Genomic DNA, 24,504 nt, shown 5'->3' on the forward strand with positions numbered 1-24,504 from the left:
TCACAACTACCAGACCCATCTTTTGGTACAGGGCTCAAAGGTAAGAACTGTTAATATTCTCTATACTAACACACATGATTCTTCTGCTGTCTCCTTCAATCATGTTACTTCTCACAGTTGGTCTTTACAACACCACAACTACCCTTGCACCCTCCTTTTCCCTTTTGCCTTGTGTTTTCTTGTGGGAATGTTCACAAACCAGACTCCAAAAGAACTCAACACCAAACACAGGTCATTAATTACTCCATGTGTGAGATGCAACCAAACACCACTGACTCTTGGAGCCAGTACAAATGTTTTACTTGTGAAACATTTACATCTGAAGAATTGGACGTGGCCATGAAAGCTTACATTACAAAATAACTGTCTTTAAGGTACCACAGGTTTTGTCGTCATCATTATAATCATTATTACTTTGTGTTACACACCTCTACAGTATATATTTAAGAAATATTTATGTTGTTGTTTAGTCATTTAGTCATGTCTGACTCCTCGTGACCCCATGGACCAGAGCACGCCAGGCCCTCCTATCTTCCATTCCCTCCCGGAGTTGGGTTAAATTCATGTTGGTCGCTTCGATGACACTGTCCAACCATGTCGTCCTCTAGTCCCCTTCTGCCTTCACACTTTCCCAACATCAGGTTCTTTTCCAGGGAGTCTTCTCATGAGATGGCCAAAGTATTGGAGCCTCAGCTTCAAGATCTGTCCTTCCAGTGAGGACTCAGGCTTGATTTCCTTTAGAATGGATAGGTTTGTTCTCCTTGCAGTCCAGGGGACTCTCAAGAGCCGCCTCCAACATGACAATACAAAAGCATCAATTCTTCAGCGGTCAGCTTTCTTTATGGTCCAGCTCTCACTTCCGTACATCACTACAGGTAAAACTATAGCTTTGACTATGGGGACTTTTGTTGGCAAGGTGATCTCTCTGCTTTTTAAGATGCTATTGAGGTTTGTCATCGCTTTCCTCCCAAGAAGCAGGCATCTTTTAATTTCGAGGCTGCTGTCACCATCTGTAGTGATCATGGAGCCCAAGAAGGTGAAATCTATCAGTGCCTCCATATCTTCCCCTTCTATTTACCAGGAGGTGATGGGACCAGTGGCCATGATCTTAGTTTTTTTTTATGTTGAGCTTCAGACAGTTTTTTGCACTCTCTTCTTTCACCCTCAGTACAAAGTTCCTTAATTCCTCCTCACTTTCTGCCATCAGAGTGGTATCATCCACATATCGGAGGTTGTTGATATTTCTTCCGGCAATCTTAATTCCGGCTTGGGGTTCCTCCAGTCCAGCCTTTCGCATGATGTATTCTGCATATACGTTAAATAAGCAGGGGGACAATATACAGCCTTGTCATACTCCTTTCCCAATTTTGAATCAATCAGTTGTCCGATATCCAGTTCTAAGTGTTGCTTCCTGTCCCACATATAGGTTTTTCATGAGGTAGATAAGGTGATCAGGCAGTCCCATTGCTTTAAGGTCTTGCCATAGTTTGCTGTGGTCCACACAGTCAAAGGCTTTTGCATAGTCAATGAAGCAGAAGTAGATGTTTTTCTGGAACTCTCTGGCTTTCTCCATAATCCAGCGCATACTAGCAATTTGGTCCCTAGTTCCTCTGCCCCTTCAAAATCCAGCTTGTACTTCTGGGAGTTCTCGGTCCACATATTGCTAAAGCCTGCCTTGGAGGATTTTGAGCATAACCTTGCTAGTGTGTGAAATGAGTGCAATTGTACGGTAGTTGGAGCATTCTTTGGCACTGCCCTTCTTTGGGATTGGGATGTAGACTGATCTTTTCTAGTCCTCTGGCCACTGTTGAGTTTTCCAAACTTGTTGGCATATTGAATGTAGCACTTTAACAGCTCCATCTTTTAAGATTTTAAATAGTTCCACTGGAATGTCATCACCTCCACTGGCTTTGTTGTTAGACAAGCTTTCTAAGGCCCACTTGACCTCACTCTCCAGGATGTCTGGCTCTAGGTCAGCAACCACACTATCTGAGTTGTTCGGGATATCCAAATCTTTCTGGTATATTTCCTCTGTGTATTCTTGTACTGTTTATACCAGTGAACATCTATCTCATGGTGGTTTTGAATACCTTGGCAGTTCTACTTCTATGGTTAAATCAAAATTTCTATTTTTAAAAAGCATGTGATACACTACTCATCAGGCTGCTCACAAAATTATGTCCTCTGTATGTGGTTGATTGCTTGGCATGAGGGGCATACAGAAACAAGATAACATCTGTGCATGGGCAAATGCCTAATAGTCACTATATAGCAACAGAATCAGCACAAGAGCAGTAAAGATCAGATGCCGCTTCTGCTCTGATGAGAAGAATCTGTTTGCTCATTCTTCTTTATTTTTTGGTCTGAAGCTGCCATTACTGGAGAAGAAGCAAAACAAAATCTCACACTAGTAGCCCAATGCTAAATCATGTCCTCCCAGTCACCATGCTGTTGTCTTACATACTAATCAAAACTGACTCTGAAATGATCCCCAATTTTCTGGGGATGTGGATCAGTCCTCTCTAATGGAAACATTCTTGGTCAGAAATCTAAGAGGACCTGAGCTTCCTATTCTATTTATTTATGTCCTGGTGTTCCTGCAGCTTGCTCTTGATTCCAGCTCCAGCTTGGGCAATGCTGTACATAGAAAGGAATTACCTTCTGTTCCCACATTGCTGCACATAGAAGAAAGAAAGTAGTACTTGACAACAAACTGCAAGTAACATTCCTACCTGCCACCTTGTCTGAAGTATCATTGCTCATTTTGCCTTTGTTCTCTTTGCTATATTTGTGATGAGCAGGATGGTTTGGAGGAGTGGTAGGGCAAAGAGATGTAGCTGTTTGTCTCCACTGGAGTCCAACCAAGAATTCAGCTCGAGAGTTTGAAGGATGGAAACTCCTGGAGGAAAAATTGCTAGAAACTAACTTAACTTAAAACTCTTTAAAACCCATTTTAAAACTTGGTTGTACATCCAGGCCTTCCCTCCAGTTAATCCATGATTCTTTTCTATTTTCTCTTAATTTTCTTTTTTACTGTAATTATCATTGAAGGATTATGTATATTCTTGTGTTTTATTTTATATTGGAACCCGCCTAGAGTGGACGAATAGTCCAGATAGGCAGGGTATGTATAAATAAATAAATAAATAAATAAATAAATAAATAAATAAATAAATAAATAAATAAATAAATAAATAAATAAATAAATAAATAACTTAGCTTTACATCTTGAAGGTAATGCTGTACTATTGAATGTTGTATATTAATATATTTCAATTTTACCCTATACTCTGAGGAGCTTTGGGTCGTATATACTGCATAGCTATCAATTATTTGTAATAGGATAGGCTGAGGGGGTGAATGGATCAGAGAGACTCCAAAAATTTCACAGTTGAGAAGGATTAGAATCATGTTCCTGATCTTGGCCTGACACTTAGACCATGTTCAATTTCTGTTTACCTCAGGATTTGAAACGAGATATTGTGAGCATGTTGTTTCCTTCTCCCTTCTCTAGTTCTAGCCATCATTCTGTTTTTTTATTTTATTTAGTTAATTTTTTTGTACGCAGAAATACACTGAGTTTGGTGAAATGAAACAATACTTGAAGGTAAACCAAAATGGACACTAAAAGCAACAAGTCCAAATAATCCTGCTCAATAAACTGAAACATCTGGGTTATCTTCAATAAAGCTGAAGACAAATGAGGCAGCAGATCACCCAATCATTAATTGTACAAAATTAACTTCCTAAGTGAGGTCCAGAATTTCAACTGCTTCTGTGGTTTACCTACTGGCTCAATAAGTAAAACCATTTTCTGATTTCACTGTATTCTGAGCTAGTTCCTGACTGCAGTTCTTTGGAGTATTATTAGAGAGGTTTTGTCTCGGGTTTGACGATAATCCGAAAGAGCAAAGATGAAATTCAGGTTAGAGCTGTTGCAGAACTGATAAGGGCAGTGGTGCTCTGTTTCAGCCGGTTGCTTCATGGTGTCAGATGTGTTGGTTTTCCCAGAGATTTCTGTGACCCTATTGACTATGTGCCTGTCAGTATTTGCCACGTTTGCTTATAAGTGCCTGTATGTTGAAAGAAGAGCAGGTGGTTAATCCTTCCCCTTTCCCTTCTTCCAGGCAGCTCCTGGTGTTGTTATAGGACACATCCTATCATTGGTATAGCTTCCAGCATGGCTGGTTTGAATATCTCTATAGCTTTTTTCTTCTCCATTGTAATCCTCTGTGAGGCAACCAGGAAGATCTCCAAGAGAATTTTTCCACTGAAGATGTATTTTTGTCTAGCTGGTGAACTGACCAGCTCATTCCAGATGTGTGCTTGCTTCCTTGAATTGAAGATGCTAAGAGAAATTGGTCCATGGAGTGGTGGCTTTGGCCCAGATGTGAGCCTGACTCTTCTGTTTCTCCTCTTCTTGGTTCATGGTGCCTGTTTTGATGGAACTTCTGCCAATCCTTGTGTCTCAGTCCAGGAGTTTCTGACTTTAGAATCTTCTTTGTGGGTTACTCTTGCCAAACTCTTGTCTCAGTTTATGGGGATGGAAGCAGCATGTGTTTTCACTAAGCAATATTGGTCCAGGGAACTGACAGACTTCCACACTATACAAAATTTAATTGCTCAAGACTGTACTTCGTCTCTCAGTGCCTCTGTCTCCCATGGTATCTTTGTTGAAGCCTTGTGCTCGTTTCTTTTCCATCTCGTGACTCTCCGATTCCAGGCCAGTTTTCCTATGCACAGAGTCCCTATCGTGGCACTCACTGTTACTGCCTTGACCTATACAGGTAAGGATTTTCATCTAGTCTGTTTATCATAAGATATATTTAGCAACCACATGAAGTGTTTCATATATGTTATGCATTTGTGTACTCACAGCATGCAACAGAATATAACTGATTTTGGGACATTCTTTTTGTACAGTAACACCAGTGTGAGGTTCAGAGGTGGCCCTACTATTAGGCAGATTTAAACAGTGCACTCCAGGTTGTAGTGAGCTCAGAAGAAGTAGGAAAGTCTGAGGAAAGTAGCAGATGACATCAGTGTCCCTGCTAATCCTAAAGTGCTTGTGTTTTGATGTGCTAACCCAACCTCCACTACCCTGGGTTTCTGGTAAAACATTGCTGGCATTGATATTCTCCAATCCTCTTTTCTCTAAAGACTATAGCCATATAGGTCTCCTTTGTATCCATTCTGCATTGACATTCTGTAGTTCTTGGCTCATGCATAGACATCCTTTGCCTCTTTATTCTGAAGCATTTTGCTCCTATTGGAATCATCTGCCAGTGCGTCCTCAGCCATGCCAGCTTAGTTCTTCTTGTTAAGCTGCCTTTATTATGTCCCTACACTCTTCTGGTGATAAAAAAAATCTTCCATGCAGTTCGAACACAGGGAACCAAGGTAGTAGCCACTGGCCAGAAGGGGTGTAGCAAAGAGGAATGTGATACCAGAGTCTATCTGACAGAGGACTAGGGTGATCAATGGATGTACCTTGTTCTAGAAAGAGAATGAGATGATGAGAAGGCTTCTACTATTATTCGTGGCAGATGTACACAGAGATCAGAAAATTAGAAAAATAGCCAAACAGAGTCTGGTTCCTATTTTCTTTTCTTTAGAGTTCCTAGTTCACACTCTAGCAGTTTAAATGGTGAAATATGTGCAAGATTGACTACACTCTAAATTAAAATCTTAAAAGCTTGCATTTCAGTTGGTGAAATTCTGCTAAAGCTCAATGTGCTTTATAAATCAAACCAATGCAGTTAGAAATAAGCACCCCCAACTTTGATGGAGATAGCATTCTAAGGTGACTGTGCATTATAAGACTGCAGTTATACTGACCTACCATTTTGAGGATTATACCCTGTACAGTTGCTCTTCTATGAGTATGGATGTGGGGGGGGGCGTACTGCTATTGTGTGCTTAAGTGTATATGTTGTCAAGCTGCACTTCAGAATTTATCACCGCATGCTGCTGAACAGACCCCCTTCAAGCCATATAGGTATTTGAAATATTTATTTATTTATATTTATTTAAAATATTTTTACCCCACCTTTCTCCTTGAAAAGGACTCAAGGTGGCTTGCAACAGTGAAAGAAAATACATATTTAAAGTTGAAAACTATGAGTACTGCATAAGTTTAATTTAACTGAGTATAATTGACAAAATATGTTTGTCAATTAGTCAGAAGATGAGAGCTAGTCAGGCTTTTGCCTGCTCACTGCTATACAACTCCCGAATGCTACTCTTTGCCAGGTTTTACCTGTCAGAGTTGCAGCTCAATATTCAACACTTCTGGGTTGTTTTAATTTAAATCCTGCTTCTTATCCTGTCTGTTTACTAGGTCCACATTTTAGAGTATAAGCCAATTTAGAATGAAAAGAGAGGGATTAAACTGTTTGCTCTTCTTCTGCAGCTGGTCCTTTCACAGGAGCTATTTTTAACCCTGCTTTGGCCTCTGCTGTAACCTTTGCCTGCTCTGGGAATAACTTGCTGGAGTACATGCAGGTATATTGGCTTGCACCCATTACAGGTGAGCTTGCTTCCTAGAGAGTGGGTGGTGTTAACCACACTTCCAACTGGAATTTCTGGATAATCTACTAATGCCTGCACAATCTCAGATTTTAGGTCTGTGCATTTGAAGTTAATCCGAGGATCTAGCTATGTGCTGATGAATTATAATGAATTTCAAATCACTCAATTAAAATTTATTTTTAAAAAATCACAGATGAATTACAAGTCCTGACAGAAGGCTGTCACTCCAATGGTGACATCAACATTTTCTTTTAAGCACTTAAAGACAAAAGAAATGTAGCTGTATTTCCCATGAGCTGTTTCCTAAGTAAAAAAATGAGGATATAAGCATTTCCACGAAGCTAGAAAATATAGCTGTTCAAGGAAATCTCCAGAATTCTTGAGAAGATAACAAGTTCCATCAGTAATATAGCAAAAAATGCAGTGCTAACTGAAGAAACTTGGGTGTTCATTTTTAGCAGCAGCACAAGTAATACATCAAAAGCCATTTTGGCCCATTCTGGAGTAGAAGAGGTTATTTGCTGGAATATAAGTTACTCAGAAAACTTGGGAATGTTAAAGATATTGCATAAAATTTACTTTGACAGGCTATTCTTAACAAAAGAGTCAGCTGGGAAATGGAAATCAGCTAAAGTTTGCCTCCAGCAGTTTCTTTTGCATGAGAATGGTGACATATATGTGAATGACAGTGGATAAAAATGGGACTCACTTCATAAAACGTTGAAATTATTCCGTTCACACAAATATATCAGGTTTAATCTGACCTCAAAAACTCTCAAGCCTCACTGTATTTTGGAGAAAGAGAGAGAATGCTTTCATTGGCTAGGAGTTAGTGAATCCATTCACACCCTCACTGAACACAACCTTATCTGCCCCCAAATTTGCACTAGTTTGGGGGGGAATACCCTAAGTGATTATAACTTGCTATTACTGGTTCTCTTTCAGGCATGCTGGTAGCTGTGTTTGTGTATCAGGGAAACATCCCACGACTCTTCCGGACAAATCTGCTTTACAGTCAAAAAAACAAATATAAGATACCCAAAATGAAAGGTAATCCCGCCATGTCTGGTGACATCAGACAGGGCCAGGCAAAAACAGAGAGGACAATCAGCCACTCAGGACCACCTAGAAGGACAGAATGAAACAAGCAGAAAATGGTGGATGTGGGGTCCTCCAGTTTCTGTTTATTGGTATGGGGAGAAGGGACCTTAAGCTTCTCTGTGGTCTTTTTGAGGTCACTTGGGAACTGTTCTGTTTGGAGGTGACAAGGACAACTCTCACTTATAAATGTTGGGTGAGGACTCAGGAGATCTGGATTCAAATTCTCTCATGACCATGAAATGCATTGTGTGACTAGCTCTCAGACTAACCTAGATCACAGGGTTATTGTGAGATACAGCTGGTATATCTCCTTCAGCTCCTTGGAGGAAATATAGAATATCAATGGAATATATTTTTAAAAGTGTAGTTTAATTACATGGTGAAGTGAAATTTGATTGGACTTCAGTGTGAAGGCTTGTATAAATCATGGTTTCAGTAATCCTTATACACCGTACATTTCTGTCTTCTTCCTGATCTTATTCCTCTTTGTGATATTCTTCATCCTATGGTGTTCTAATGAACTGTTGGAGCTGTATATTACTGTATATTACAATACACTATTGCTGCCATCCAGAGAAAGCTAATCACCTATATATCCAGTGATATAGTTATAAATAAAAATAGAATCTTGAATGTTCAGATTAATACTTTCTTTTTTTAATAAACATTTTTTGAATGTTCAGATTCAAAATGTTCAGATTAATACTTCTTTCTTTTTTTAATAATTTATTTTTATTTTTATTGATTGCAAGCCAAAAGAAAGAAAAGAAAAACAAAAGAGGGATACACAAAATGTAATATATAACCACAGGCTAGGCATATACATTAACATAAGCTAACTATATTTGGTGCTGGTTCTAATAGGATATACATTCATAAGTAATTTAGATAATAAGATCTTCTGACCATGGAATTATGCTGGGTGTATATTTATCTTTCCAGTCCTGAAGAAGAAATCTTGGCAATGGTAAAGGTTTGTAAAATAAGATCCAGTTGTACTCACCACCAGTTAAGTTCCAAACTTCAGGAACATGGTTTAAAAGTATGTATATATACACAAATATAAAAGATTTTTTCTGTAATATGAAATCACTTGACATGTCCATATCACATGCCTCAAAAAAGCATTATCTGTGTTGTCTTGCCAGCATTTAGCTTAAGTGACTCATTTCTAAAATAATGGAGTCCAATATGTCCGAAACAGCATTGTTTGCTGAACCATGTGTAGTTTTAGATCTAAATATGCTGAACTACAGCACACATCATCCCCACACTTCAGCCACGCTGCTTGTGGATTCTGGGAGGTATCCTCCAAGGCATATAGAGAGCAACATGTTGGGAAGGGCTGGCAGATTTCAACAGCCAAAAATGGAAAGGTTGCTTAAATGAGAAAGATATTAACAATGTGGGCTTGCAGCATTTTGTTACCTGAAATAGAGCAGCAAACTGGGTACCCACACACCACCCAACTAAAGACACATAGGACTCATAGCTAGCAAAGTTATTTGTGCTCTTGAGGGGTGGGGAATCTTACAGGCACCTGAAAAATACAACAATAAAAAATAACTGTAAGTCTGCTGCCCTTCATGATACCCAAAATCTGCTTCCTGACTTATATGTTTCATTCTGCCTGACGACATGACTGGCCTTGGCTATTAGTCCCACTCTCTACTATTAATCCGCACTGAATGCTTTCTGAAACCTTGCTAAGTGTTGAAAGGCCAACAGATAAAGAACCAGCTGTGTTTCACTTTGCAGGATATTTTATAACATGGATATTAGCACAGAGAACACAAAGCAAGGAGATTTTGTAGATTTCGAGCTCTGTAAATGACAAGACATAGATCAGTGCTCTTGCAATACTGCATTATTGCAATTGGTCCATATCTATTAATATAATGTTTATATTCTGCACACTTGTGAATTTAGTTCTGTTGATTCAAAAGGACTTACTCTAACAACAATTTACTGTGCTAAGGTGAGTCACGGTTAAGAGTAGGTCCATTTGAATCAACAAAATTTACTGAGGAGTGGACTCACTAAATCTACATAGATTCTACAGGCCCACTCTAGTGTAATTTATTATGCTAAGAAACATAAATTATTTTAATTTTATAATTTGTTGTTTTTTTAAACTGTTTTCATATTCAACTTTTAACTATTTTGTTACCTGCCTTGGGTCCTTTTACTGGGGGAATGTCAGAATTTGGATTATTAATTAGCCTATTGCCCACTGAAACTGGTAAAGAAAGTTTGAAGATTTTGAGCTTTTTTGTTTCCTAGAACAGTAGAAAATAAAGACGGCATTAAATTAACATAACCAAGACTCCAGGGAAGTATGAAAATAAGTCCAGGAACTCTGTATTTTGAATAAGCCATTGAGGAGCAGTAGACTAGTAGGTCACCAGATTGATAGATCATCCGTAGACCACTTTCCCCATCTTCAAGAAACAATGTCTTCTTTGTTTTCTTTTCCTTGGCAGTGCTATGTCCTTCATGATGGTTTTCAGCACACTTCCACACACAGAACCCAACTTTAGAGGATATTGTACTGAAGTCTGAATTGTTTCTTTTACCTTACCATGTGCATCACAAATTTCTACTGCTGGATTTTTGCAACCTCACATACTGCCTGTACTTTGTTTGAGCCCAACCTCTCTACTGAGAATTTCTTCACTTTCTGTTGTCTTTTGAAGTCAGTTACAGCATGTTGATAGCTTTGTTAATTGCCTGCTTTATCTGTTCCCAACTGTAATGAAAGAATGGAACATTTTTATTCTTTCTACTATTAATGTCTCAGAGTGACTTATTCAGACTGTGAGTGCTAGTAAATGAGAAAGGAGACTATCTGAGGAACTTGAAGTTATTCTCCTGTATGACTCTCTGTACTTCTGCTGTGTATAAAAAGCAGAATTTTAGCTAGAAATCCAAAACTCTGAAACAATTGCCTGCAATTCATAGTCAGAAGTTCACCAGCCTGCTGCACTCTGTTACCATAACTACCCAAAATTGCCAGAAGTCTGAGGCATTCTAATACTTAACAGCACAATCATGCTGCAATGGCACATGAGAGCTAGTTATGGTGTGCCACAGTTTCCTCCATTTTGTGCCCTACTGGCTTTGCAGGTCAGGCTTGACTGTTTCTTTCTGTCAGTGTATCATTTCTCTCTCACTTCTTTGATGAGAGACATAAATCATACAGCTCGTAGATGGAGGATACCACCAGTGTTTAATGGACTACATATCACCTGTTGTTATAACTTGGCCTTGAATGCATAGTTCTTGCTCAAGGTTGAAAGGAGAAAAAACCAACTTGTGTACTGTACAGAAGTCCTAAATACTTCCCTTCTGACTGAATCTAAGTCCAAGCTGAACTGCAGAGCACTGCTGTGTAATCAGCCACATCCCAAGGGTCTGTTGTTCTTGGGGTTCACAACAGCAGAATATGTGCATAAGAATTATTTATTCTGCATTATTCCTTTCATTACTCATTGGAGAGATCTAATACATTCAGAAAGATCAAAGAAAAGGTGGTCCCTAAGATGACATAAATGTAAGAGTGGGTGATAACTTTTATTGGACCACTAAAAATTAAACAATTCATAAGCTTTTGTGGATAAAATTCCACTTCTTCAGGTTTAGCACAACTCCCCCCCATGGATAGTGCGAGAAAATTGTTGACAAAAGTCCAGAAATGGATGGTACATATATGTGAGAGGTGATGTAAATCCTCATGAGGTTGCTGTCTTGAGTAGCTTTGGTTGGAATGTTTACACTTTTGCTCCTAAAACCAAAAGATTATTGCCTTCCCCCACTCATACTGCCTGCTTGAAACATGGAGTTTCTTTTTGGCTTATTGGTGTGGGGGAAAACAGCACAGAGACATTTCATGATCCAATAAAATGTATCATCCATTCTTACATTTGTCTAATAAATATGCTTTCCTTCCACATGTGTGTGTCCATTGCCTCATCCCTGTGGCAAAAGAGCCCTTGTCCCTGTGGCAAGAACACACACCTGAGCATGTCAATTCAGAAGTAAACTGCATCAAATCCGGAGGAGCCTCCTATCAAGTCAATAGGTATAGGAGGGCAGCCTTAGTGAAGTTAGAGAATGACTACATTGGCAAATAATATGAGAAATGCTTTTGGATTGGAACAATCAGATTCACATTATATTTCGTTCACTACACAATGTACAAGTTAATGCAAACCAGCCTGGAGTCCCTCACTCCCCATCTGTATTTTTCCCCTCTACCACTAGGGCTTCTACTGTTTCTTTGCAGCAAATGCATTCATCTGCTCAAACAGTATAATATCTTATGCTGATGCATACAGTTTGATCCTTCTATGAAGGGGTTTGCCATTCTATTGCAAGCTATTCCACATGCCTACAATAGCAGGGAGTGAAACTGGGGAAACTGACTGCCATTTGAATCCTCTCCTCCCTGAACCTGGTGCCTGGGTCAGCTTGCTTTCCTCTTCCCTTCCTGTTCTGTTTCTCCTCCTCCTCCTCCTCCTCCTCCTCTTTCTTCTTCTTCTTCTTCTTAAAAAAAACACCCCAGGAGACCAAAGGGAGAGGGAGGGAGAGAGAGAGGTGGGGAGGAATTTGGTAGTCAACCCTTGTTTTCAGCTGGTTAAGATAGCTGCCAATTTCCTTCTCTCTCTCTGCTGACTTCTGTGTGGTTGGCTAAAGCAAATTTACCCAGGAAAACTGTCTTCCCAGATGTGATTCCACTGTAGAGCCATTTGTATTTTTCCCATAGTGTCGTTACATCCTTAATCCTGCTCTGGATTAAAATGTTAGTGAAGTTAAACCTGCTGCTTGCATCTTTTTTGTGACTTAAAATGAATTCATTCTATTCCAGTGTATTCTACTCTTGTGTTGTTCAGATCAGCTAAGATGTCCCAAGCAGTGGTGATGAGAGTACAAATCTCTCTGTAAACACTGATCAATGTGGATGTTTTTGAAGCTACAGAACAGTTGTGTATAAAAATGTTTTTCTATTGTAATTTTCCCACCTACAATTCATTATTTTAAAGTATAAGTGTAAACCACACAAACCTATGTGTTCTAAAGCACTGGTTCTTAACCTTGGATTACTCAGGAGTTTTGGACTGTAACTCCCAGAAGCCTTCACCACCAGCTGTCCTGACTGGGGTTTCTGGGAGTTGCAGTTCAAAAGCATCCGAGTAACAAAGTTTAAGAACCACTGTTCTAAAGTGTAGTTACCTGGACATGGGCCCCAATGAACTTCCTGGGACTTGTTTCTGAGTAAACAGGCTTAGGGCTGCATAGAAATCATACAAACTAAATAGTTGGCAGGGCTGGTCCAAAACATTTTGTTCCCTGAGATGAAGAATGAGATGTCACTTCCAATCAGTGTGCAGAAACCAGTGGAGTGTGATTCTCGCTATAAGACACACACAGTAGTAGGGGAATTCTCAAATGCATTGGAAGCATCAGGGAAGCTAAGTTCAGGACAGGGTGTGGAAGAAGACAGCTGGGAGGCTGCTGCCTCTGTCCTCCAGCATCTGTTTTTTGAGGCAGTCTCTTCACTTTGGCTAATGATAGGGCTGTTTCTGCTAAATTCCATGGCCCTCACTTTTGAATTTACATAATTGGGATTGAGTTGTAGTCTTGTAAGGATCCATAGTTAATTATATCCTATTAAGATCAGTTTCCTTAGAAAGGTGCCGCTTTGCATCATGTGTCTCTGTATGCATTGTTTTTTGAAGAGAGACTATTATGTAAAAAGTGTTCTTGTGGTAGAATTAAAAATATACGAAGGATCCGTGATGTCTTAAGTCCTGACATATACAATGGAGAAACAGGAACTGGAGTAGCAACACTCACTTTAGCAACCTATCTTAAAAGCAGGACTCATTCTACTACTCTAATTAGGATGTGGAAAGATAGGACTCTTCAAGAGACAAGCTGCAGCTTTATTTAAACCAGAGGTTGGTTTAGATATAATGCTGATTCCACCTCACAAAAGTGATATTATTACAGCTGTGAAAATGGAAATGTGTTTGCATGTACAGTATCTGCATGAGCATTTGAATGCAAGTGTCAAGGTGGGCATTACGATTATGCTGAGTGGGGCAGCACTCTCCAAAATCAGATATTGGGTGCCAAGGAACAGCAGTAAATAGTTATTTCATTTGTTGGTTGTGCATTTTTATTACCATGATGGGAGATGTTCTATAACCAGTCTTCCCCCCCTCCCCATTCTTTGTCCAGGTCAACAGGCTTGTCCTGATGGTGTAACAATGCAGATTAAAAACTTAACTAAAATGTCTCTTGTTGATTTGTTTTCAAACTGTCCTGCGATTGTATAGCTTTGGCAAACGAGCTGGTTTGCTGAGCCTCAAAGCTTTCTTGGGAAACTGTTTCCTGTATAGGATTTTGCTATACTGAAGTTCAGGTGTCACCAAGCGCCGACACATTTGCTTTGTTGCCTTATCAAGGCCATTTTTCAAGTTGTAGCCCAGGATTTTTGCATTGCCATACTGCAGTGGTGCCAATGACTGGTCCCTAATGTTCTTTGGGGCTATGCTACCACCTTCCTGAAGGCAAACTTTGGCCAGCTGTTCACGTTTCTGCTGCAGTGCCCTCACTTCCTGCTGCATATGCTCCCGGCCAATGTGCCAGTCAATCTTCTCCCAGAAAGTTCTGTTGAAATGCACATAGAGTTCCCAGTCCAGCTTGTTCCAACTCTTGATCTTCTCTGTGGTGTCATCTGAAAGATGGATTTTGGTGCTGTTGTGTCTGCTGTTGAGAGGAAAGGAGACCACGTCATCCAAGTCCCAGCACAGGAGCTCCTTCAGCAGCACCATGGACTCATCAAAGTACTCCGAAATGAGGAGAAGGTCAAATTCTGCCTCAATGTGTCTCAGCATGAGTTGGACATGCTTCACTGAGAAGTTTCCATTGTGGTTAAATCCAAAATCAAATGTCATTAGATTTTTGGCGTAATGGCTATCCTTGGCTGAGGCATTATAAAACTGAGATGTCTGGTCAATAAATTCCTCTAGATTGTTGGCTTTGACAAATGAGGATGTCCCTTTGTAGTAAGTGAAAGAAGATTCCATGAGATGAACTGGATTGCGCAGAATGGCAAAGTAAAATGTAGTGTTTGGCATGACTTTGCCAACCTGGAATTGAAAGCAGAGAGGAAATGAAAGAGAAATAACCTGAAATTAAAATACACTTCTTTCCACTTGTTTCTATAAATCATTTGGCACAATCCTCTTGTCCAGAGATGGGCAACATATGGGCCTCCAGGTGTTTCAGGATTGTAAATGACCCTAGCCAACATAGCGAGTATGGCGAGCGATGCTGGGAATTGTGGTCCTGAAGCATCTGGACGGCCATACCTTGCCTGCCCCTTCCTGTAGCATACCTTAGGTAAATGCTGTGATGTTGTGTTATTTCACTCTTAACCTTGATGTATATTCCCTCCTCCTCCTTTTCTCATTTTCATTTTGATATCTGAACCGAAATCCTTCAAGACAGGGATTTATCTTCCTGCCCTTTGTAAGGTGCCATTTGCATAGGTATCTACTGTATGACCAATGTTCCTTCTAAGCTGCGTGGCTGCACCGTGCTGGATCGGGGTTGCACAGCCAAGCCAGAGTTGCCACCCATTTGCTTCTGGTTGCAGCCAAAACCCTGCGTGCCGGGGACAGAGCCCTGCCCCACACTAGCAGAACATTAGCGGGAACATTGTGTATAACACTAGATAATGACCTATTGTACTAGTTAATAACATTACTGATTGATAGAGTGACAGACAAGGATACAGGACACCTGGATTAAAATTCCTTTTCTGATATGGAAACTCACTGGGGATGTGGAACTGATAAAGCTACTCTTTTAAGTGTCTCACCCTGAAAGTTCTATTAGGGTTGCCATAAGTTGGCTCTGAATTTATGGCACATAACAACATCATCAATATTTTTGGAATTTTTTTGCTTTGTCCCAAAAACTCTGAAACAGTGAGAGATATAACCAAGATACTTTTGCATGGATACTATTCCTCCCTCCCCAACTTAAATAAGTGGGTGGTTATATCTTGAAATTAGTTTCCCCACAACCTCTCTTTCTTTTATCATGCAACAATGTGTACTGTAGCAAATATTTTTAAAACACTTAAAATAATTTATTAAAATAGATGTAAACTGCAACAATAGGATAAATATGTGAAGTCTGATATCCCCATTATGTAATTAAAGTGGTCCATTTCCTGAGTCAGTGGGAATGAGTAGTTGGCTGAATACTGGGCTGAGTGAGTATTAGGAGGAGGAGAAAAACAGACCATGTAGACAAAAAATCATGTTAGGGGAAGAAAAGAGTTAAAAGTCCTGAGCTGGAAAGGAAGAGCAACTGATGGGTTTCTAAGCTGGGCAAAGCCAGATGTAGCCAGTCATGATTAAATTATACTTATGAAATGAATATTTCACAACTGTGCATTAGCTTGTTTAAGACAACAGAGATTGTCTTAAACAGAGATTGGCTCCCAGCTCTCAAAAATATAGCACGCAAAAGGTCAACGAACTCTACCCAGCCATAAGGACAGGGGATCACTACACACAAAAGACCAGCTAATGACACCCATCAACCACAGTGGCAGATAATCTCTTCTTCTTAGCACAACAATACACCCACAACAAGACACACTAATCACCCATCTACAGAAAAAGACAAAAGCCTATCTCACAGCCATAAATACTGCACTCCCAAGCCAACTGCACCAGAGCACAGAGTGCTGTCCTCTGAAGATGCCGGCCACAGAGACTGGCGAAACGTTAGGAAGAACAACCTTCAGAACACGGCCAAAGAGCCCGAAAAACCCACAACAACCACAACAGAGATTCCACTGTGAAAATGTGTTGTGTATGCCAGAGATGTTCTCAGTGGTAATCTTTTTCACCCTGACCCCCTCTGAAAGTTTTGTACTACATCTACCATTGTCACCAGCCAAGATAGAGTATAGTAGTAGTAGCAGCATTGCAACAGAGAGCACCTGGAACATTGCATCTGAAAAAATGGATATCCTGAAATTAAGTATGCCCACCCCCTAGTCTTTCTCTCCAAGCCCTTACAACTCCCAGCACATCTCCCTTATTGCTGGAGCTTCCCCCTCCCTTCCCTACATGTGAAAGTAACCTGTTTCCTGCAACTATTTTTTATAGCTTTAGTACTGGAGCAAGCAAGATTTCTGGCCCTTACCTCTGGTTGAAAGAATCTCATGTGATGACACATGATATTAAACTGGGAATCTTTGCCTGGAACAAATCCCTCTACAGCTGCCACTGTGAAATAATGGGGGTAACGCAGCTGACTGGCGCCATTGATTGGCAAAGCAAAGGTGAGGTTGTGAGTCTCACCGAAACGGAACAAGATGTTCATCACAGTGCTGCTGGCACTCTTATGCACTTTAAGGAAAACGACATGAGTCCTGGGCTTGCATGTTGCATCTTGGGAGAAGGCAGAAAGTCTTGTGCTGAATGTTCTTTGACCCTTTGGAAAACCCATTTTTTCTGGTTGAGTTGGCTTGTTGGCTGCCTTTGCTGAACTCACTCTTGTTGGCTTTTTGGTGACTAGGACAGCAAAAGACTGTGACTTAGTTGTACTACTGGGAGCATGGATTTTCCATGGGCTTTGAACATCATTTGAGTTTTGGTCATCTGCAGTGACTGTTACTGCAGATTCTGTTCCTTTAACCAGGGACATTCCAGGCTTTCTTCCTGAATTTTTTTTCATATTGCCAGCAGTTGTCACCATTACCTGGTGTCTTGTGGGGATCTTTTTGGTGCTGTGGTTCTTTTGGTCTTCCCACTGTTTTTTAATGTGGGGCATGTACACCATCTCAATGCTTTCTACAATTGGCTTTCCTAAGAATTCTTCTTCTGTATCCAAACTGGCTTCCAGCAGTTTGGTTTTGTTGAGTGCCTTGGTCAGTTTCATGACATGCCTGTCTTCTTCTGCAGTGTTGGGCTTCACTCCCACTCGTTCCTCCCTGCTTTGTGGAGTGCTCCTTTGAACATATTCTAAATGAAGCTGAGCACACTTTGGGCTTATTTGAACCTGGAAGGAATTCCCATTATTTCTGCCTTCCTGGAGGGCAAACGGTTTCCTTTTGAAATCACACCTGCAATGGCTTGGAAGAATACAACGAGACCATCAGATATGGTTGAAAGGACATCGCCCACTATCACCCTCTAAAACATCCAAACATTTTTCAGTAACACTGTCTACTGTTTATCTGCTATGGATTCATGTTCTTTATTCTATTCTATGGGTTCATCCTCTCTGTCCAATTTACATGCATTTCCCTTTCTTTTCCTAATTGTAACATATGCCCCGAAGAGAAATCACATCACTGTTGTGGATGCTTTATTTGTTAAGTGTAGTAACAAGGGAATGTGACATCTGTTACATACACATATTCTCAGACTTCTTCTTCTTACAGAGAGAACACTTTTTGTTCCATCAATCATTCTCTTGCATCCTTCACTCCCAAAATAAACAATTCTGAAGTCAGGTGTTTGTCCACTGGATATGATCCAAGCTACATGTGATACTTCCCTTCCAGTGCAAATATCAAAAAGGTGTGAGGAAGAAGTTTCACTTGGATTGTGGCAGTATGGAAGGTGAAAATATGTCACCACCCTCCATTGTGGCTGATTTTAGCAACTTAGAAGTGCCAGCGGGGGATTCTTGCCCAATGCAAATAGCAACATCAAAGGAACTATTTTTATTCCAGTATCACGGAGGGAAAGGGAAAGGTGAGTTCTTCTCACCACTGGGTACAGGATTTATAAAGTTCAGCCATCCAGCAGGGACATGGATGAAACGGAATTGCTACCGTGTTCCCCCCCCCCCCCCAATAAGAAAAAAAAATTATATATTTTTGCTCCAAAACGCATTAGGGCTTATTTTCAGGGGATGTTTTATTTTTTCATGTACAACAATCTACATTTATTCAAATACAGTCATCTTCTGGTTACTGCACAATGATGGAGGATGGGGTTTTACTTAACTGGGTCTTATTTTTGGGGTAGGGCTTATATTATGAGTATCCTGAAAAAAATCATACTAGGGCTTATTTTCAGGTTAGGTCTTATTTTTGGGGAAACAGGGTAGCAGATTGAACAAAGCAAGCAAGCATCAGGACATTTATGTTAGGGGTGGGGGACTGTAATACAAAATGTCTGTCATCTGTGCAGGGCCACACCTACCTAGTGAACTGGAACTTCTCATCAATTAGGAGTAAAAAACAAAAAAGGAAGAGGAGCAACAGGGCAGTCTGTAATTTTCCCAGTTGTCTTCTATTTGCAAGCTTCCATTTCCTTGAAAGAGAAGGAAAAACAGTCCAATAGTTCTGGGTATTGATTCTGACAGCCCCCCTCCCCCTCAACACACATATGACAATCTATGGAAGTTAAGTAGAAAGGCTTAAATTGGATGTGTAGCATTTTCTTTGTCAGCTTCTAGAAAAAGATCATACTTGGAGAAGGGAACCGTTACTTACCAGTCAAGATTCAACATCACCATTCTGTGTTAAGAGTCTCTATTTGTATCCTCTAAGAAGTCCAGGCTCACTGCATGTGTGTTGATGGCCAATGAGTCCCATCCACTACAGACGTCTGCCCTGTTGTTTTTGAATGTAAAGCCTCCTTCTTCAGGCATGACCCTGATTGCTGCTTTCCCATCACCATTAGCAGCAAACCTTGGTGTTAGGTTGGCTCAAGGAGGAGAAGACAATTGCTATTCCAGCAGTCTAAATAACCTTCCTGGAACAGCAGTACCAAAATAGAAACTGATGAAGATAAGTAGGTGGGACTCCCCTGTACTCCTTCAGACCCAATCCAGATCATGGGTTCCTTTTCCCTACATCAATTACTAAAATAGAGGTGAACCTCTGATCTGGCAAAAAGTTGGAGTTGGTGGGAGGTACTGGTGATGTAAGAATGTCAGGAATCTATTCATAAAAAAAGAGAAAATTGATCCACCCGCACGAGCCAGGAGGTGAGGCTGAGGAGCCTGATGCCAAGAGAGGCCCGGAGGGAAAAGACGCGGAACCGGGCCTTCTCAGCGGTGGCTCCTCGCCTTTGGAACAATCTCCCTCTTGAGATTCGCACGGCCCCTACGCTGGGTACATTTAAAACGCAACTAAAAACATGGCTTTACATCCAGGCCTTCCCCCCCACCAGCATTTAAATTGATTTGATTTGACTTTCTTCCTTTTCTCTATTATTTATCATCTGTTGGTATATTGTCAGTATTGTTAATAATTGATGTTTGGATTTTGTATTTTAATTGTATATCTTTTGTTGTTAGCCGCCCAGTGTGGTATGATATACCAGATGGGCAGGATAAAAATCAAATAAATAAATAAATAAATAAATAAAAATAATAAATAAAGTGGGGGCATAATAGAGGAAGAAGTAGACCTCATTTGGAACGTTGTATTTGCCTGTCTGTTTGTCTTGCCCAGGTACAGCCAGGTTATAGATATGTGGTGGAAATGATTCAACTCACTCATATTTAAATTACTCCAATTACTATAAATGGAGAATTGACTACAATTTATCCTACCTTCTCTGTTTGGGGGGGGGGGGGAGGACCCCACCAACAGACATGATAACCAACAGAAATGAAGGGCATAGCACCTAAGTCTTTCCATGCTCTTTTGGCACCCAAGGTAAGAAAACCCCACAAACTCTCCCCCACTGCCTGGAATAAAAAGTCAGTAATGGTAATGTAAAAGCACGGAAGATATGTTTGAGCAGAGAGTCATGCAGGCAAATGAAAAACAAGAGCAAATGAAAGAGAATCAGAAGCACAAAGAGAGAGCCAGAAATGTTCGGTTCAAAGAGCTAGCCTGGTACTGTATGTATTTTGAGAAGTTCAGTCTGCAACAACAACAAGAAGAAGGTGCTCAGTTTCCGCCCCCCCCCCAGGGATGGTTATATGCAGCTGTATCTATTGCACAATTTCAAGCCAGCATATAGCCACTGGAATTAGCTAATGACCATACACTGGTCTCAGGAAATCATACAGCGGTCTCAGGAAGCAGGTTTGGGATGTTATGAAAAGTCAGCTAATTGTTAGCTATTTGATTGGTGGTTACCATATTTTTACTACAAGACATGGAACAGGTGCACTTTCTATCCAAATATGGGTGCAGCTGTGCAATCAACTGAAGCTGATAGAAAAAAATGCTCCTGGTCAGATGAAATCTGAACCTCCATTGATAGGGCTGGATCTAGGAGCTCCCTCAACCTGCATACCTGGCCCTTCAAAGGGGATGTAACCCCTTCTAGACTAGGTGAAAAATGCTCTAGCTGATCAGTGGAGACACACAGCAGGAGAACACCCTCCCCTTTATTGGGATTGAGTTTCAGTTTATTGGCCCTCATCCAATCCATAATCTTGGATAAGCAGCAATCTAGAACTTGCATCACCATCAGATGAAGAAAAGGAGAGATGCATGCCATCAGCATATTGATGACAGCACACGCCAGGTCTCCAGATGACTACTCCAAGCAACTTCATAAAGATATTAGAAAGCATTGGAGATACAATTGATCCCTTTGGAACACCATAAACAAGTACCCAAAAGGGTGGATGTGGCATCTCCAAGCATCACCATCTGTGACTAGCCTTTGAGAAAGGAGTGGTACCATTGAAATAAAGTGCCTACAATTCCTTAACTCTCCAGCCATCTCAGGAGGATAGTGTGGTCAACAATATCAAAATCTACAGAAAGATTCAGGAAGACAAGAAAGGTTACACTCCCCTTCTCAGGTTCCCTTAGGAGATCATCTTGCAGGACAATCAATGCTGTTTCATTTCAGTGGTGCAGCCTAAACCCTAATTGAAATGAATGTAGACAATCTGCTTCTTCTGAAGACCCTTGCAGTTGATCAGCCACCACTTTCTCAACAGAAAATAAATTTTGACATGTCAATAATAGTTTATGTTGCCAGATGGTAAATTTGTTTTTTTTTTGAATGGGTGCCAAGAGGGCATTCAGCCCTCTTACAATGATGAAATAGTAATATGCATCATGCATTCCACTATGGCCCCATTAGGCAATTTCAACAGCTATGAAGAGCAAGGATCTAGAGAAGAAATAGTAGCTTTACAACATGCAAGGGCCTTGCCCACATTATCAGGCCATAAGAACTGAAGTTCATACCAGGCAGCATACCAGATAGTGGTTTTGACATTTTATTTAAGACTACCAATTTAAACAGTATGAACTCAGCAGCTGGACTGCATTCAGTGAAGAGTGATTGGTACAGAGAGATTGATAAGATCCTCACCATATAAGCACGGAGACAGCATTGGTTGCCCTGCAAGATGACCTCTTGAGGGAGGCCGACAGGGACAAAATGTCCTCCTTGGTCCTCCTTGACCCTTCTGGTGGCCAGGCTTTGGCCTGGCTCAGATCCTTCCTGTAGGATCATCCTCAGAGAGTTCAGTTTAGGGACATGTTGTCCGCTCCATGGACTCTCAATTGTGGAGTCCCATAGGGGGTCAATCATCTCCCAATGCATTTAATATCTATATGAGGACGCTGGGGGAGGTCATCAGGAGTTTTGGAGCTCTGTATCACCAATATGCGGATGTCTCTCAGCTCTATCTCTCCTTCCATCCTTCTGCAGTGGATGCTGTCCCCATCCCTTGAGTGTTGCCTGGATGCGGTGCTGGGATGGATGAGGGATAACAGAGTGAGGCTGAACCTGGACAAGATAGAAATTCTGCAGGTGGGGGCCCCTAGTGTCTGTGGTCTGGGTGCCTCCCTCCTTTATGGGGGACACACTCTTTCCATGAAATATGAGGTTTGTAGTTTAGGCATCCTTTTGGACCCATTGCTATCAATGACATCACAGTTAGTGTCTGTGGTCCGATCTGCTTATTTCCACCTAAAGCTGATCACCCAGCTGTGTCCCTACCTTGACACCAGGTGCCTCACCATGTTGGTCCATGCGCTGGTAGTCTCAAGATTAGACTGTGGGTAGAGCTAGGAATGTTTAGCCTTACAAAAAGAAGGTTAAGATGGGACATGATAGCCATGTTTAAATATTTGAAGGGATATCATGTTGAGGAAGGGACAGGTATGTTTCCCACGGCTCCAGATGTTAGAACAAGGAGCAATGGTTTCAAACTACAGGAAAAAGAGATTCCACCTGAATCTCAGGAAGAATGTCCTGTCAGCTGGTTGGCAGTGGAATATGCTACCTTGGAGTGTGGTGGAGTCTCCTCCTTTGGAGGTTTTTAAGCAGAGGATCCTGGCTGTGAAAGCCTTCGAGAACACAACATCACTGAGTCCAACTGAACTTAATTCTAGATAGACATAAGACTGCAACCTGATAGACAATGAGCAAATTGCAGAAATGAGGAGTTAACAGCAGTAGTGGATTTTCCATTCTCCTATTTCACATCTGGGAGGTATGAAATACTCTACCCAGCCTACCCAGTAGTAATTTGACTCGTGTTGGAGCCCATTAATAAAATAAAAGAGTGTATATTCAAGATCTGTTAACAACTAATATACTGTATAATGGATCCCAAGATATTTCTAGATTAGAAAGTGTTGTTTTGTAAAAGTCTAACTGAATCAAATCAAATCCAGCTTTTTGGATGGTGACAGTGAGAATGCTGGGAAGTACCAAGCCCTACAATCTAGTCATGTCTAGGTCAGTGGTTCCCAACCATGAGTCCCCAGATAATCTTGGACTAGAACTCCCAGAAACCTTCCCCACTTGCTGCACTGACTAGGATTTCTGGGAGCTGCAATTGAAGAACATATGGGGACCCAAGGTTGGGAGCCATTGGTCTAGATCACTGGTTCTTAACCTTGGGTTACTCAGGAGTTTTGGACTGCAACTCCCAGAAGCCTTTACCACCAGCTGTCCTGACTGGGGTTTCTGGGAGTTGCAGTTCAAAAGCATCTGAGTAACAAAGGTTAAGAACCACTGGTCTAGATGGTTCGCTAGACACTGCAGCCTGCTTTTCCTTCCAATGTATGCTCTAGTCCATTCCTGTGGGGACTGTAGAGACCAAGTATCCTAGCTCCATCTGATTAAAAGCACGGCTCAGTCAAAAAAATGAGAAAAATCAAGAAAAACAACAGCCCCCCTTCACAATAACTACTCACAGTACATATTAAACTATATAGTTGGGCAAAATAATCTGTTCATCACCAATCATGCCAATAGGCCACACAGACTCCATTCCTGTGCATTTTTTCCTTTGCTCTTTAGGAAATAGCTCAAACATCTTTCCATACATCACCAGGAACACAATGTCAATCTGTGTTATAAGCAGGAATAGGGGTGATGGAAGAGTAATTTGTTACTCATCGCAAGAACACTTTTACAGGGAGAAAATAAAGTTAGGCACTTACTTCATCCAGTGTCTTTTGAGTCTGAACATGGTTTGACTTAATGAAGCACAGAGAAGAGACCTATTCCACTGAAATCAGCTCAGAGTGTTCTGAGATTGGAATAAGCTAAAAGCAAATATGTTTTGCCAAGAAAGGTGTAACTCAAGAATCCCGCCTACCTGGCCTGTAGGCTTCTGTGTGTGTAGAATCATTTTTTTTCTGATCATGAGCTGGACTTACCTTGCATTGGCACTATGAGCTGCCTGGAATGTACAACATTATTGCTAATGATGCATAACTAATAGGAAAGAATTGTTTCGTTGGTCCCCTGGAGTTCTCAAGGTACAATAATAAGATAAGGCGTATGGCCGTGCTGGATCGGCGGTTATGGAAACTGAAGTCCAAAAGTGACCTTTGCAGTCTGTAGTAGGGAGCAACAAAAATCACATGACAAAAGGGATGCCTTC

General features: G+C 40.9%; 2 protein-coding genes across 2 annotated transcripts; one reads left to right on the forward strand and one right to left on the reverse strand.

The window, feature by feature from the left end:
* The first annotated feature begins 2,395 nt into the window (after positions 1 to 2,395).
* LOC110075296 (aquaporin-12) lies at positions 2,396 to 8,633 on the forward strand. Its single transcript, XM_020786413.3, has 3 exons — positions 2,396 to 4,787; positions 6,413 to 6,529; positions 7,477 to 8,633. Exons 1-3 carry the CDS (start codon positions 4,181 to 4,183, stop codon positions 7,671 to 7,673), a joined length of 921 nt encoding a protein of 306 aa, XP_020642072.3. The 5' UTR covers positions 2,396 to 4,180; the 3' UTR covers positions 7,674 to 8,633.
* A 4,604-nt stretch (positions 8,634 to 13,237) lies between these two features.
* LOC110075305 (galactose-3-O-sulfotransferase 2) lies at positions 13,238 to 24,172 on the reverse strand. The gene is made up of 4 exons (XM_072995871.2): positions 24,059 to 24,172; positions 18,879 to 18,989; positions 16,867 to 17,797; positions 13,238 to 14,789 (listed from the first exon to the last, which is right to left on the reverse strand). Exons 1-4 carry the CDS (start codon positions 24,085 to 24,087, stop codon positions 13,950 to 13,952), a joined length of 1,911 nt encoding a protein of 636 aa, XP_072851972.2. The 5' UTR covers positions 24,088 to 24,172; the 3' UTR covers positions 13,238 to 13,949.
* Between the last annotated feature and the right edge of the window lie 332 nt (positions 24,173 to 24,504).

This window comes from Pogona vitticeps, chromosome 3, assembly GCF_051106095.1.
Source record: "Pogona vitticeps strain Pit_001003342236 chromosome 3, PviZW2.1, whole genome shotgun sequence".
In the NCBI taxonomy this organism is placed as follows: domain Eukaryota; kingdom Metazoa; phylum Chordata; class Lepidosauria; order Squamata; family Agamidae; genus Pogona; species Pogona vitticeps.

Bases quoted from the DNA above. Each gene is read 5' to 3' on its own strand.
- LOC110075296 (XM_020786413.3), top strand. From the start codon at position 4,181: ATGGCTGGTTTGAATATCTCTATAGCTTTTTTCTTCTCCATTGTAATC. The intron at 4,788-6,412 runs GTAAGGATTTTC...CTTCTTCTGCAG, and splicing joins TACTGCCTTGACCTATACAG to CTGGTCCTTTCACAGGAGCT. The intron at 6,530-7,476 runs GTGAGCTTGCTT...GTTCTCTTTCAG, and splicing joins TTGGCTTGCACCCATTACAG to GCATGCTGGTAGCTGTGTTT.
- LOC110075305 (XM_072995871.2), bottom strand. From the start codon at position 24,087: ATGTTCAGACTCAAAAGACACTGGATGAA. The intron at 17,798-18,878 runs GTAGGTGTGGCC...TATTCTTCCAAG, and splicing joins GAGAAGTTCCAGTTCACTAG to CCATTGCAGGTGTGATTTCA. The intron at 14,790-16,866 runs GTAAGGGCCAGA...TTTCAATTCCAG, and splicing joins TGAGATTCTTTCAACCAGAG to GTTGGCAAAGTCATGCCAAA.